Source organism: Rhipicephalus microplus, chromosome X (assembly GCF_043290135.1).
Source record: "Rhipicephalus microplus isolate Deutch F79 chromosome X, USDA_Rmic, whole genome shotgun sequence".
NCBI classification, from domain to species: Eukaryota; Metazoa; Arthropoda; class Arachnida; order Ixodida; family Ixodidae; genus Rhipicephalus; species Rhipicephalus microplus.
The window spans coordinates 173,947,314-173,963,360 of NC_134710.1; the positions used below are offsets into that span (position 1 = coordinate 173,947,314).

General features: G+C 44.0%; 1 protein-coding gene across 2 annotated transcripts in view; it reads right to left on the bottom strand.

The window, feature by feature from the left end:
- Positions 1-15,139, bottom strand: part of LOC119177153 (cytochrome P450 4V2) — a 59,877-nt gene extending 44,738 nt beyond the window's left edge. The window contains exon 1 of one of the 2 annotated variants that reach the window (XM_037428551.2): positions 14,782-15,139. In XM_037428551.2, coding sequence (XP_037284448.2) covers positions 14,782-15,031 — 250 coding nt within the window. In that variant the 5' untranslated portion in view covers positions 15,032-15,139. Of the gene's footprint in view, positions 1-6,540; positions 6,806-14,781 lie in introns of those variants that run through there. The other variant, XM_075878234.1, reaches the window with a different exon arrangement.
- Between the last annotated feature and the right edge of the window lie 908 nt (positions 15,140-16,047).

The window sequence follows — 16,047 nt, forward strand, 5'->3', positions numbered from 1 at the left end:
GACGCTCGCTGTGCGAAGTTGCCTTTCCGTGATGGAAGAAGTGTCGGCGAGTTCCGAAATATTGTTACGTTGTGGGCTGCTCCGACAATGCAGGTCACACCAAGAGACTCTCTCTACGTGTGAAGCTGTATCAGTTCCCCGGCAAGTCATTGCCGGCGTACACAGCTGCGTTCGCGAAAGATAGAGCAGGCATGGCACGAGAGCCGGGAAAAAAACGAGGCGAGCAGCTCAACTTGACTCGCTGTAGTTAAAGCTCAGCTTGATGCTTCACGGCAACGTCAGCGGGTCATGCTCACGCGGCACGGAGGACTTGACTCTAAAACTTCTCGGAGTTTTAATGCCATGACCGTATAACTTTGTTTTTTATTTATTTTTTTAGCATGCCGCAAACGTTTGCACATGACAATACATGGCTGTTACTGCTAGAACCACATCTAAACAACACTTATATGGTTTTCATAAACGTCAACGCAGCACATAGATAGAATACACGGCTTCATGACTGCAGAATGAGACTTACCTCGAGGCATAAGTCGCACAAGGTATTGTCCCGGACCTGAGAAGTGCATTTCGCAGTGACTCGGGCGTCCTCGTATTCCGTTGTCTGCTCCACATAATGAACTTAACTAATGCGCTTTATTCCTTTTGTTAGACTTGTTTCTCGTAAATTCTTGTCCAGCTAAAAGATCTTTATGAAGCCGCACTTCAGACGGTGCATTGTGAGGTGATAAAACGCACCGCGCGCTCTCTGCACGAGCACGTAAGGTAGCGGCAGCGCGTTGGCGGGAAGAGACTATGCGCGATATACATCCCCAACTTCTACTTTTTTTATCAGAAATGGCGCTGCCTGCACAAAGTCGCAGTGCCACCATGCGATGCTTTGGCTTCCTATAAGACCAGATCGATCTAGCTGCTAAAACGACCCAACCTTGGTAAGCTTGGCTGTTCCATAGAAAAGGCGAAATGTGCAGAGTTAGGAATTTTCTTCTCAATTAAAACGAACTAACCGGAATTGCCATTACGCGCGCTTGTTTATGAACGGGGTACATTCAGCATATTCAAACTGGTTGCCGCTTCAGGGGCTAATACGCAATTACTCTACTCCGTCCATAGACCATGCATATAATTTACGGTCGCCCCGCCACGGTGGTCTAGTGGCTAAGGTACTCGGCTGCTGACCCGCAGGTCGCGGGTTCGAATCCCGGCTGTGGCGGCTGCATTTCCGATGGAGGCGGAAATGTTGTAGGCCCGTGTACTCAGATTTGGGTGCACGTTAAAGAACCCCAGGTGGTCAAAATTTCCGGAGCCCTCCACTACGGCGTCTCTCATAATCATATGGTGGTTTTGGGACGTTAAACCCCACAAATCAATCAATCATCAATCATATAATTTACGGTCGTAACCGTGTTAAGGGCTTACATACACACATCCGTCCGTTACGGGGCAGCGGGGGGAGAACAGCAGTGCATTGCCCTCCCTCCCTCCTCCTTATCCCTTTGCCACATACTTGAGCAGCACTAAATAAGGGCAGCATTAAGGTTTTTACACGCAGGATACTTCTATAATCAACTTTGCGTAAGCAAATTTTCTGATGCTGATCATATTTTTTGGATTGATAGAAAGCTTTATTTTAAAAACTAATTTTTCAGTCAAGTCTAGTTTGCTTACTTCATTCACGTACAAACAGACTTCACTCCCTAGTGCGGCAAATCAGCAACCTATGCCCTTAGCTTATACAAGCATGGCCCGAGTTATCACCTGTCAGCGCGGCCAGCGCACCTATAGGGCACCGACCTCACTGGCGCCACAGGTAATGGCGAGCTGACATTGGCGAATACTGAGTACAGGCCAGAAAATATTGCAGAGCACCACTCTACGTAACCCACAGCCCCGGTGCGAATGGTGGCTTCACGCGAATAAAATTCTGGTACATGGGCAATGCAGTTTAACATGAAAAATCAGCCCTTTTTATGTCCCGTACACAACTATCAGGCTTAAGTTATGGGATCCAGGCAAGTCCACGCGCACGAGCACCAAGCTTCCTACAACCGTTAGCGAATGATTCGAAGCTCGTCTTTGACGTTTTCTTTGACAGCTCAACATTTTCTCTACTGCTGAAGAACGCATTATGAAAGCGGTGTATTTATTGATCAAAGCCCGTGAGTACACGGTGCTCACAATTTGTTTTTTCCTCATACCGTATATGCCGGGTTATTATTATAAAAAAGCGTATATATTTTTTAAACTATCTTCCACAATAAGTACAGTGTATGAGTAGTCACTTAGCGATTGCTTCAAGAGGGATGCACTAACTGCGCGAAAAATCAAACACAGAATTGGCAAATGAAAACATTCACTCATAATAAGTTTAATTGTAGCAGCCTAGAAATTTTAGATTTAGCGTTTTTTCTGGTTTTAAGCGCAGTAAAGACGACAGGTAAAAGTCGCATTGTAAGACAGCAGCGCTCTTGTGTGATACTCGTTTTGTTTTTCGTGTATGCATTATAAAAAATGCGATACCAACTACCGGTTACGATGAGACTATCAGTGCCATTATAAATGTTGAGTTCGCAGGTTCTAGTCCGCTCGAAGGTGTTTTTCTAGGGGACTGATTCAGTCTTTAAGTATTCACTACGACGAAATACACACGAGTGTTTTAGATAATGAGCACTTTGGTGTACAAAACAGAGCTTTGTTAAATAAATATCTCTATAACTGGAGCAGTGCAATATTTACCGCTAGTTTGAAGGCGCATGTATACGAAAATATGGTCCCTCAGATTGCATTCCAAGTAGATTCACCTTGCAAACTAAGCGGCCACTATTCCACAAAGTCGGTCTGTATTGCGACGTTCATAATTTTATAGGTGAATGAGTCAGTCTTAGTTACTCACATATCAATTCAATTTTTTAACAAGTTATGTCAACCACGTTGAGTGATCCAGCTGAAGGACTACTGTTATGTTATATGTGTCACGCAAGCTAGGTTTCTTAAAAACTGTGTCAGACACTATAACTACAGTATCTTGCAGCTCAATTACTTGAAAAATTAATATTTTAATTCTCTATTAGTCTTGTGTGGCATTTGTCTAAATCAATCTAATAAAGTTCTTCGTACCGGACCACAACACTTTAACTCATCTGTAAATCATAAATGTTGCGGGTGTGAGAACATTTATGGCATGTGAACATTTTGTTGCGTGAATAACTAATTGTAGGACCGTGATTATGAATGTGAATTTATGCACACAAGTTGTACTATTTTATGGCTATTGACAACTTCACGATGTGAACTATTATGTAAGAGAGGGGTAGTAGCCGGAGCCACACCGTAGAGTTTCCAACAATACTTACAAGAAGGAAACCTGCCACTGCGATCTCTGAACCACAGTGGGAATGATGTGGAGCACGTGATTTTGCGTTATCTGCGTGCTTTAAGCTTTGAACGCGCTCGTGGCATTGTTTACTTTTTTGTTTAGGTTTCTGTGTATTACAAAAAAAAATGGAGCGTTGTAAACTTCGTGACCTCTTTTCAATATACCTTTTTCAAGCACACTAGCACCTCAACGGGCGCGTAAACGCTTATGAGAAACGTTGGTACGTCGCAGAAGCCACCACGACGAGCGCATGGGCCTCACGTTCCAACTTTCTGTTTGATCCGTGCCAGTGCTTCTCCTATTAAGACAACACGGCAAGGTGTGTTATATTACTGCGTGATTCACACACGAACTTCAGTGTTTGGGCGCGATGGCCTGTCTACGATTTGCACTTTTCTCCCTGTTCAACCAGCTAAATGGCTCAGAAGCGTCAGTTTATTTTTATACCTGTTCTGTGTAGGTCCACCATCAGCATAAATAAAAAGCGGTACAACTTGGTTGCCTAAAAGATGCAAGCACTGTCCATAAATTCACGAATGCATAAGGGATCAATGTCTTTTGGCATTGTTTACGAGTAAATTGAATGGTTATCGTATGTTTAAAGAGGGATTTAGAAATAACCGGTATTCTGTAAAATAAAATATTTTCACTAGACCGTGTGCGTGTCGCTTGCACGATATGCACGTGCCAACTTTCCTTGAACTGTAACTACAGGTTGGAATAAAACACACAATGTGAAAAGAAAGAAGTACGACCAGGAAAGAAATATGGACACCGGAAACGCTCCCTCACGACTGAAATGTTATCGCACGTGTTAAAAAACATAGATAAAAAAACGAGGGTGCATCGCGCATGTCACAAAGAGGTACGAAAAGACTAACAATCGAGACGCGTGTTTATAGTTGATCAATAAAGTTAAGTTTCTTATTTTGTCGCGATAGCGAAGGTTAATCGACTTAAACATATCTCCGAGATTTCTCGCGTGGTCTGGTTAGGGCGACTGTGCAAGATTAACAGGCCTTCAATGATGAAATTGCATTTGCATGACTGAAAACGTGAGGTGCGATGAGATGGCTTCATTCAATGAATTTCGAATGAAGCCATCTCATCGATGTATCAGCGCGTGCTGATACATCAACCAGTCTGACCGATGTGGATATGTGAACACAAGAGGAAGTCAGTTTGTAACTTTTGTACAACAATTGAAATAAAAATGGACATGCCTATATTATGGTACTTTTCTCTGCCCACTGCTGACCCCTGCGACCTTTTGCGGTTTATTGAAATAACGTTACTGAGCTTATGGCGCTGAAACCACAACCCCCCCCCCCTTCGTATTGCTTCCCAGTTTACTTTAAGACTGTGCAGAACGTATGCATTGAAGAAGTGCAGTATTCCTAGTTACTTCGCGGTTGAAGGTCGTTCAAATTATTGTCCGTTAGCAGTGCGAATGAGCTGTTCACAAACTGATGCAACATGATATAGGCAGCGCCCCGCCGCGGTGGTCTAGTGGCTAAGGTACTCAGCTGCTGACCCGCAGGTCACGGGTTCGAATCCCGGCTGCGGCGGCTGCATTTCCGATGGAGGCGGAAATGTTGTAGGGCCGTGTGCTAAGAGTTGGGTGCACGTTAAAGAACCCCAGGTGGTTTAAATTTCTGGAGCCCTCCACTGCGGCGTCTCTCATAGTCATATGGTGGTTTTGGGACGTTAAACACCACATATCAATCAATCAACGATAGAGGCAGGACACCGCCCTTTCTTGCCACTGCAAACTATTACTCAGTTAATGTGCCGAAGTTTTTTTTTTCTTCGCCCAGCATGAGAACAATGTTTCATTGCGCCGACGCGAAATCCAATAGTGGTTTCACTCGATGCGGAATATAGTGCCAGCCAACATGCTTCGCCGAGACACTTAAACTTCTTATGAAAAACCACAAATTGTCAGAGGAAGGTATTCCGCACGTGAATTCTAGTTCTGTCCCTTCGTATTTGAAAACGTTTAGAATGTGTTTATTTTTTTTCAGCGTGGAACTTGTCCATATTATTTAAAAAAAATTTAACTGTACAATTCTTCACAGTTTTGTGTTTACGGTGCATTAAAACCGCGATACTATTAGAAGTCACAGTGCTTTATCAGCAGTTAATTGTTGAATAGCTAGGAATACAGTGTTCCAGCTCACATTCCTTACGATAGCATGTTTTGTCTACATGTACCGGTACGCAACAACTCGCATTCCGCTCATCTTCTACGTTCGATGTACACCCGTGCAGTGACACCTACACTGACTGCGTTATTCATTTCCCATCGCGTGCGTAGATATACAAACAGGTGCGTTGAGACCCTATTCAACAAGTGGCGGCATCTTCTTCGCATTTTGTGCTCGCACGGCGCCAATGAGCATCAGGCGGATGAAGAGTCTGTTCTCCCGGCGTACCAATTTTTCTCATAGTACTCCACGCGCCCACGGGGCGTTATGGGATTGCTTGAAAAAGGTCGATTGGTAAGCCTCAAAGGTCAGGGAGATGAAGAGGAACTTCCAAACGTTTGTTTAACTTAACCTTGCAACAAAGCGGTTGCAGGTGATGAGGAACCAAACGGGACCGAAAAAACGAAGCCGAGACAAATCCATATACTACACATCATTCCCATGCTGGCTGAAACGCCCTGCGTTGTAGGTCCCATAGTACCAGTTTTTTCCTCTAATGTAATACTAGGAAACTATGAGCCACACCTAGGCAGCAACTTTTGCTTAAACACACTTTATAAAGTGAAAGATGTCTATTGTTTTACGAAAAAGTGCTTTCTGTATGTAACCCCTTAACACAACTTCTTCGAAACGGTGATATATGACGTTCATTAATATTTGTGATATATAAAATTAGAACAAATAAAAATAAGAACTGGTAGTCTAAATCGTAAATTGCACAAAAGACAACAATCTCATGGGAGCGAGCGTGCATTCCTGCATTCCCCGCTGCATTAAAACAGTGCCCAGTGCAGCTCTACTCCGTTTCAACACCAAACTACAAAGCGACATTTGGCATTGTAGACATTCTTTGCACGCTATATTGAGCTGTGGCACTGTCACGACCACTGTGTCGAATAGCTTTGATGCACACGCGAACCCAGGCACCACGAGTTTGCCGGCTCAGTCGACACTCACCCGCCGTGTAGTTATCCAAGCCCAGACACTTCCGATTCTTCCAGAGCACACAGATCGAAAACCAATGTGGTATCCAATCCCAAGGTCCCGGTAGTGACTTCAGCGCCAGCCATAAACGCAGCCATTGCGACACATGACGAGTCCTGAGAAGGGAAGCCACTACCAGCAGTCCTGCGGCCCACGCAAACGTTTTCGGCGCGCCTAACTCGAACTCCCTGACAGGCTCAGTGAGGTCGGATAGAGCAAGCATCACCACGTGCAGACACCAGGCGACGTTGAAATGAGGTTCGTATAATGCTTGAGGGGACTGCCTCCCGCCTTTTAACGCTGTGCTCCGAGCGCAGAAAGTACAAAAAAAGTCGTTTTTCTGTATTGCACAATGACTCCATACAATGACACACAGGAAAAAGAAACAGTGAATGGGCATCCTACTTGTAAACTAAGCACGACTATGTGAGTACGCCGGCGGACGGCGCCATGTGTCATATAGCGCCTTGTCTCTTATATTATCTGGCCTCCACGTATGTGAGTGGGTGCTAGTCCGCCGAAGAAAAGAAAGGAAAGAAAAGAAAAGTTCGTGCTAAGAGGAGGCTGTTTGTGCAGAGCACGTGTAGGAAACATGGGGTAGCGGTGGCACAAAGAAGGAGGACGAGGCTTATTTGCTCGTTTGGAACACCTAGATTTTGATCTCTGACGCACCTCTTCTTAAACTGCTCCACAAACCTCCCAAAGTGTTTTTATGTTTCATAGATTTTATATAAACACCTCATGAGAGTTATGTGACTGCCAAATTCGCACCCAAAACCTTCATCGACGCGGAAATACATTACCAGCGCTAAAATTGTATCGAAATGAGTAGTTGAGAAAAACACATTCGTTAACTTCTTATTACCACAAAAGTGTCAATATGAAACAGTTGTAGGACGTCCACACTTATAATATATCCATTATTCATCAATCCCAAAGTGCCGCTCAACTTGAGACATTAAAGTTGCTGCAGCGCCTACGGTGCTCGGCTGCTCAGACGAAATCGCGGGTTCAATCCTGGCAGTTGCAGTCGCAATTTTATGGGGGTGAAATGCTGAATGTTTCCGTATTGTGCGATGTCAGTGCACAATAAAGAACATCAGGGTGTCAAAATTTTTGGAGCCCTTCATTGCGGTGTTTCTTATATGTATACCATGGTTTCAATAGTTAGCACTCCGGATATTATCGATTTGAGACATTAATTATGGAAATTTAAGGCCCTGGTCGAGGCAGCTGGACTCAAAGGACGTGCAAAAACATTTCGTGCCATGTTACGTCAGACCCGACGTTCCAGTGAAAACCTTCGAAAAAAGTTGTGTCGCACCAGCATTTGGTCAGGGAAATCGGCAAGTGATCCGAAATCATGGACGAAAGAAAAAAACTGTGAGGAAGCATTGCAAGAAAATTTTGAAAGCCAGCCGTGAAAAAATTAAAGAGGAGCATGCTTGGACCTGAATCCCGCGAGTGAAAAACGAGGGGGGGGGGGGGGGCGCCGTCCGAGCCACTTGGCTTGTGGACTCTGGACGCACGCAATCGTTAATTTTAGTTTTTGTTGATGAGCCGACTATAAAATAAATTGAAAGAACATCATGGGAATTGATCTCGAACGCGAGGAGCAACAGGCTTCAGAAGTGGTTGGCCTGTATGCTAAGCGGGCTCCCACCCCTTTTTTTTTCCTTCCCCCCATGTCTGAAATGCACAAGTCTACCACTTACCCACTGCGTGTGTCGTTTCGTATTTATCTGGTGATTTAGCGTTGCTCCTTGAAACACGCACTTTGTATTTCTTTTAGTTTTTCAGTGTACAGAACAACACAAGGGTGGCAGACACCATGACTGTTCTTTTCGCAGACATTGGAGAAAGCTTTTTCCACTTATTGGGTTTGAGAAGAAATATACAAAGGAGCACTGCGCCCCAAACGCAAATAATAAGGGGTACTCTCGCGTATTCTTGCTGTTTTTCAACCAGAATCGGCTGTGACGTTGCCATTTCTTCAATGTTTGTGACGTGAACTTTTTGTCTCACGCAAAGTAGTCGAGGTATTTCCTGTGCAGCCCTCCTGTTCAATTTCGATACCACTTCGATCCATTTAGCCGATCGACACCTCAAATTACATGCGTTATGGAAGGATATTTTATAACGGTTAGGCCATAACTTGTGATGTCGTTCAACACTATCATGCATGCATGCAAGCATGCATACATACATACATACATACATACATACATACATACATACACACATACATACATGTATGTATGCATACATATATACATGCATGCATGCATGCATACATACATACATACATACATACGTACGTACGTACGTACGTACATACATACATACATACATACATGTATGCATACATATATACATGCATGCATGCATACATACATACATACATACATACATACATACATACATACATACATACATACATACATACATACATACATACATACATACATACATACATACATACATACATACATACGTCCGTCCATCCGTCCGTCCGTCCATCCGTCCGTCCGTCCATCCATCCATCCGTCCGTCCATCCATCCATCCATCCATCCATCCATCCATCCATCCATCCATCCATCCATCCATCCATCCAACAAACGAACCCGCCTCAAATGAGTAATCAAGCTGTTACTCTAATTACGGAATAAAGACATCAACGAGCCCTACATAAACACACTAAAAGAAATCTACAGTGGATCCACAGCCACTACAGTTCTCCATAAAGAAAGTGACAGAATCCCGATAAAAAAGGGTGTAAAGCAGGGAGACAGGATCTCTTCAATGCTATTCAATGCGTGTTAACAGGAGGTTTTCAGGACCCTAGAATGGCAAGAGTTAGCAATAAGAGTTAATAGATCTTAGTAGCATGCAATTCGTTGATGATATTGCCTTGATGAGTAAATCAGGGGACAGATTACAGCTCATGATTACTGAACTGGACATGGAAAGCAGAAAAGTACGTCTGAATAATATTATGCAGAAAACTTAAGTAATATGCAACAGTCTCGACAGAACACAGCACTTTGCGATAGGTAGAAAGGAATATATTGTGAAAGAATATGTCTACTTAGGAAAGGTAGTAACCACGGAGCTGAACCATTATAGTGAACTAACTAGGAGAATGAGGATGGGGTGGATCACAATCGGCAAGCATTCTCAGATCACGAATGGTAATCTGCCACTAACACCTAAGAGGAAGGTATATAACAACTGCGTCTTGCCAGGCTAGAAAGAACGCCCACCAAGGTTTTTGCTAAACGTCCTTGTGGTTGTACCAGCTCACGCGCACATACCTTCCGCTGCTAAAGGATTTTGCAATCCCTAATTCGCGAAGATGTCTTGATGACGCCTTTACACGTGACGGGACTTATTTACGTGTAAAAGTTGTAGGGTGCCACAGTTTATGGAAGCCACACATTAACTCCAGAAATGACGCAGTGAACTTGACGCTTCCGTTATGTAACTACGAGACCTGTATAGTGACGGCATGCGGCACGTAATAAGCTACCACTCTGTTATGTCACCCGGAAGGGCGCCACGACAAAAAAGTGACGAAATTTCAAGGGCGGCCCACGGCGCAGCACTATCTTGCCAGGAAAACTGGCGAGTGGCCCGGCATAAATAATTGTCCACTTATTCAGCGCTCGCGATGCCTTGTTCTTATCCTGTAAGTTTTTCCCTGAAGTATAATTAGGCGCAAAGTACACTTTAAATCAAATTCATTTCCTTGAAATTTTAGGTGCGACAACTACGACATGGTTGGGAAGTACGCCGTAAGTGGAGAGTCTGCATAAACTGCAATCTTTACCTCCATTTGTTTTTCCTGAAACAAATATATGAAGAAGTGATCGCCATTTCTTTTGCAGCAGCAGCCACCCTTTAAATCGAATGTTCGAATAAAAATGAAGGATAAGAACAAAATATACTCAAGCTCTGGGCCGTCCGGCAGGCCGAAGATGCCGCCCGAGCCCACGGAGTTCAGAGCCACCTTCTGAGGCTACCCAAACCGATATTTTCGCCCCATTCTTGTCAACAAAGTTTATTTATTTTCGCGTTCGGCGAGTTTGAAATTGTCGTTGTGACTCGACCCGCTAATTTCTTTCGCCACTTCTTTCGAGCAATACTAATATCTGGCGTTTTACGACCGAAAACCCTGAGGTGATTTTGATAGACACCGTAGTGAAAGGGTGCGGAAGTTTGTAACATCTGGAGTTCTTTCACGTGGGCTCAAATCGCACGCTACCCTGGTCTCTGCTATTTCACCTCCACCGAAGTGGACTGCCGCGGCCGGAATCCAACCCGTGACCATTGATTCAGCAGCCGAGTACCTTAGTCAATATTCAAACGTGGTGGAAAATCTCCCCAGTGCATGAGTGGGAAGATGTGTATAAAGGGTGTCCCACTTAACTTGAGCCAAGAATTTAAAAATGAAAGACACTTCAGTGGCAAATCGAACCAAACGCATACTACTCACACTAGACTGTAGGTACTCAGGCTATTTTTTTATTTCTTCCATACTAATTAACTAATAATTCTTAATTACTTCTTATTTATTTACGGGCTAGAAACCCAACGTATGAACACTGAGATGTAGAGCATTTTCAGAAACCACCGACTAAATTGTTTCCTGTATGATACGTCTAGCGCTATTATTTTTTCCGTGTTGTAAAAAAAAAGCCTATATATATAGCAGCACTATAGCAGTGCGCTCACGGTCCGTCACACGGCTTCCTTTTATGTGTCACGGGCTTTCTTTACAACGTGGAAAAAATAACAACGCGATACGTATCGTACGAGAAGCAATTTACTCGGTGGTATATGAAAGTGCTCTACATCTCAGTGTTCATATTTTGAGTTTCCAGCCCATAGCTAAATATTTAGGTAATAAAGAATTAATCATTATTTAGTACGGGGAGTAATAAGAAATAGCCTGAGTACATACAGGCTAGTGCGAGTAGCATGTGTCTGGTTCCATTTGCCTCCTAAGTGTCTTTCACTTTCAGATTCTTGGATCAAGTTATGTGGGACACCCAGTAATGTGTGCTTATGTGTGTGTGCGTGTGCTCCGTAAAACAGGTAGTTAAACATCGATGCAAACATGCCGGTTTTTCCCCGCCAATATCTCGTACGTCATAGTGTTTACCCTAAAAAAAACAGCCAGTACGTCATGGTTACATTAAAATTCACCTGTCGACCGGCATGCCTTCAGACTATACCAGACAACATAAATGTCTGCACTGCGCCGAAGACTTGCGAAAGCGTCGTTCGTGAACGCGACAGCGATCTGCCGCCAACGGGGCACGATACACAAAAATAATTCCAAGGATGTTCATTTGGCAAGAGGAATAGACTCGGAATGTGGGGTGATGACATTTCTCTTCGATGGGTACGAAAAAGCGCAGTAACGTATGAAGGAATGCCACACGATTCTGCAAGAAGCTTAAATACGTCAAGCAAGCTCGCACAAATACCAGTGACTCTGTGAAGTCCCGAACCAGCTTTTTAAAGCACAGCCCAACGACCTATTCATATCGTGACTCTGTTTTTTTAGAGCATCGTACACCATCTTTATTGTCCAAACATAATCGGGCACGTACAATTTTGGCCATCCTGGACCATTTGACGTGCGCCTATATCTAAGTATATATAAGAACATCATTACTATTTTTCCCCATCCTGCCTTTACAGGAATGCTGTCACCGCCGCCAACAGTCATGTAGCACCTGACATCATATGGTGCGTTGACTAAGGGCATAGCACAATGCAGCCTCATATAAAGGCGCATGTCACAGTTTTTAGAAAAGTTACAGTGGAGATGCATATGAGCATGATTGAAGCTTACGTATAGCTTCGCCGGCTCAATAGAAAATAGACAGACAAAAGGCACCAGACTTGGAGGCCCGTGTGTTCAGATTTGGGTGCATGTTAAAGAACCCTAGGTGGTCAAAATTTTTGGAGCTCCTCACTACGGCGTCTCTCATCATCATATGGTGCTTTTGGGACGTACAGCCCCACATATCAATCAAAAGGCACCAGACTGGCTATATCGAAATCCTGTATTAAATCCTACCGTATACTTGTATCGTATGACATATCGCAAAGCCGGAATTCAGTTCAAGGGGAATGAGCGTACCAGGCAATGAAACTCAGATATGTATTACACGGATCCCAACAAGCTTTTAATGGGTGGAGAGGTTGGTCAGTTTTGTAGAAACACCTGTGGTGTGCTTTAATAAGCATTGCGGCAGACACGATAGCACCACCGTAGGCTATAATACGCAGAGATGGCACACGACGCTTTCTCAGAAAAGTGCCTGTGCCATGTACTTTTTTGCACTGGGTCCTAATGCCTGCTGCGATGTATTTTAGTACGAATGTCAACCAGCTCGCTGAGCTTTATATAAAGTGCGGCACTTGACTTTCTTTTGGTGTGTGTGTGTGTTCCTGCAAAGAAATTTTCAGGTATGCGCTCAATACTTTTTTCAAGACGCGTTTCTTTTTTCCCCTCTTCTTTTCGTCACTGTTCATTTTGTTGTTTTTTTTCATGCCATGTCAGGATATATTTAGGTTTTTCATGAAGCCTTCTTTTTCTTATATTACTTGCGATGGTGAACAGTCTGATAACAATACAGAAAACGTTAAGATGTGAGAGTGGGCTTTTTGGTCGTGATACGTGGTGGAACTTGTAACACACAAACACACAAAAAACAACACACGGACGAAGCAAGCGAGGACGCGCTTTTTGGTTACCTCAGTCGCGCCCCACCGTTCCCGCTTCTTTATTTTCATCGCTTGCGCAGCCATAAATGTAGAAAGAAAAGGTACGCCATTTCATTGTCGCTTTTATATGACCCTGACCACTTCGCACCAAGTGCGCATGCCAATGAGTCCCGGTCACTTAAGATTCGCATCGACAATGAGGCGTCCATTTCACTCCTACGTGCAACCTAGTGTGTCTGTATATGCTGCTACAGGAAGCTTGATTGTGCACTATTTTTCTTCGCATGATCGCACCGCTATTCGGCGAGCGCCGTCGCGTAGTTCAAAATGGCGTCAAATCTTCTATTTTGTCATGGCGAAGCCAGCTTGACGGACACGAAAGGGCGGCTTCCGCGCTGACTTGTTTATTTCAGATTCACCTTTAATGTTTGTTTGTTTTTTTCGAACAGAGAAGCAGCGGTGATTGATGGTTAATGATAAATGTTACCTTGTGAGCCGTCCTCAGCGTGACCGTACGGCAATGACCTTTTTGTGACGGTCTCAGATCAGCTGGCGTAAGCGGCTTAGTTAAACTCACATAATTAGTGACCACACTTGCATGAAGTTTCTTTTAGAAGCCCTAAAGACAAATGATTCTTGCCTCTTCGCAAGGTGAGAAAATGCTGCGGGTATGCTCAAAATAATTGCGGCGTTTTTCGTTGCGTAGTACAACGCGGTAAAGTAAGCGAACGTTTGAGCTCTTCGATCGTAGCATGTATCAGAAAGCTTTGGGGAGAAGCGAGGGAGCCAGCCTCTAATGTAATGTTCTCCGGGCACGTGACTTAATAAACGCATGCACTTTTGGTCAGAACTAAGCCATGTACGACTTCACTACAATCATTATACTTTCTGCTCACCTAGCACACTTCTGAATAAGTTTAACATTTCAATCACTTAATTCACGTTGAATTAACTCGTTCACTTTTTTTACATTTATTGCGTTTTCAATTCACTTTAAGTATATCTTGGGTCACTTGTTGATATTTTGTTGGTAGTATGAGTAGTATGATATTTTGTAACTAGTATGCCCTGCACTGCTACTGGGAGTGGCACAACGCTCTAAAATTGTTGTTCTACACCTCGTTTTGCCCGCAGACGCGACGCTCGACAAGCTATAACAACATACAGATTCTCTGTAAAAGTGCAGTCTTTTTCAGCGCGTGTGAATATGTCTGCGGCATGTCGCCTACACCGAAACTTCACGCTGTATTTGTCTCCTGACATGAGGAGTGTATTCACTGCGCAGCCATCGAACATAATAGCAGGCCTATGCGCAACTCTAAGCTCATAGGTAACATAAGTAGTAACTGTAGTGCAGCCTGTTCACCGATGCCTCCAGGGTGGCAATGAAGGGAACGAAGTGTAAGGACAGCTACGCCTTTTCCTCGAAACACCGTGACATAGTTTAGCTAAGCCAGCGCCAAGATCCTTACCTGTTGTGAAGCTCTCTTTTTCGAGCTGTCTTCTATTTCTCCATAATATGCTGGTGAGAAGCCAGAAGGGTATCCAGTCCGAAGGGCCCGGCAGTGACTTCATCCTTAGCCAGGTGCGAATCCATTGCAGGCCCCACTTCTTGGAAACCCATGCCAAGAGAAATAACGCTGCTGCCCAGGTGAGCGCACGTGGCACGACCATTGCGGTCGGAGTCAGAACGGCAGAAGTGGGATCCACGAACATGGACATGGCCGTGCAGTTTGTACGAAGACGTTCAAACAAGAATTCTCCGGCGAATATGGCCTTATAACATTGGCATGTGGAGGGCGCTTAGTGTGTATCACGAAAGCCTGTTCCTTCGCTCCTGCATATGCGCGCTTCAGTGAGAAGAAAGAAAAAACAAGTAAATCAAGGTGTTGCGCCATTGAGGCTGCCTGTAAGGCTATATATGGTGGCTAAAAAAGCACAAATTCTGATTGCGAAAAGGCTCTTGACTCCAATGTTTTTCCTTTGCTGGCTCTATTAGACTGTTACAACTATTAGTTAAAAAAACAGAAAGATGCGTTCGAGACGTCAGTAGAGCGAAGGGGCTCTGTTAAGCTGTTGTAACTTATTCTATCTCGTGTAGGTTGAACCATCCTCTTTGCATTCCCGGTTTTTCTTGCCCAATTTACTTTTGCGTGCACTTCTCTTTCCTTACGTTAAGCTACCCAGACTAAAACATGACGCAGGTTAGCTTTTACGTCTTTTTCTCTTTGTAGAGTTTGTTTCACGGTGGCGGCACTCCAGCAAATGTGCCCTCTAACCAAGTCCACAAACTTCTTGGCGAAACGCTCCTCCTGCGCTCTTCTACGGCTTTCTTTCTTTCCTCTACAATGTCGTAATGTATAAGTAGACAATAATACTTTAGGCAACCTTTACAGCAAATATTTTAAACTCCAGTTCCGGATTCTTGTGTGGTGTCGGGCTTCTCGTGGAAAAATGTGTGTCGATTTGAAGAAATGCGCAAAAGCGGGAACCTCTACAGTTTCGCCTGGTAAAGTCATCGCGTGACCACGATGCCGTCAATCGGCAAGTACCTGTAATATGCACTTGGCGATGTGTAATCACGCAAAACTTGGCATTGTGGTGTTCTCGCGCAACACATGACAGAATGACATGTTCCCGTTATGTTATCGAATGTAACATTTCCAATGCGCGACATTGCTTTTTGTACCATCAGACGTTAACGCCATTTTTGTTTCATTTCAAGTATCTTTATTGCT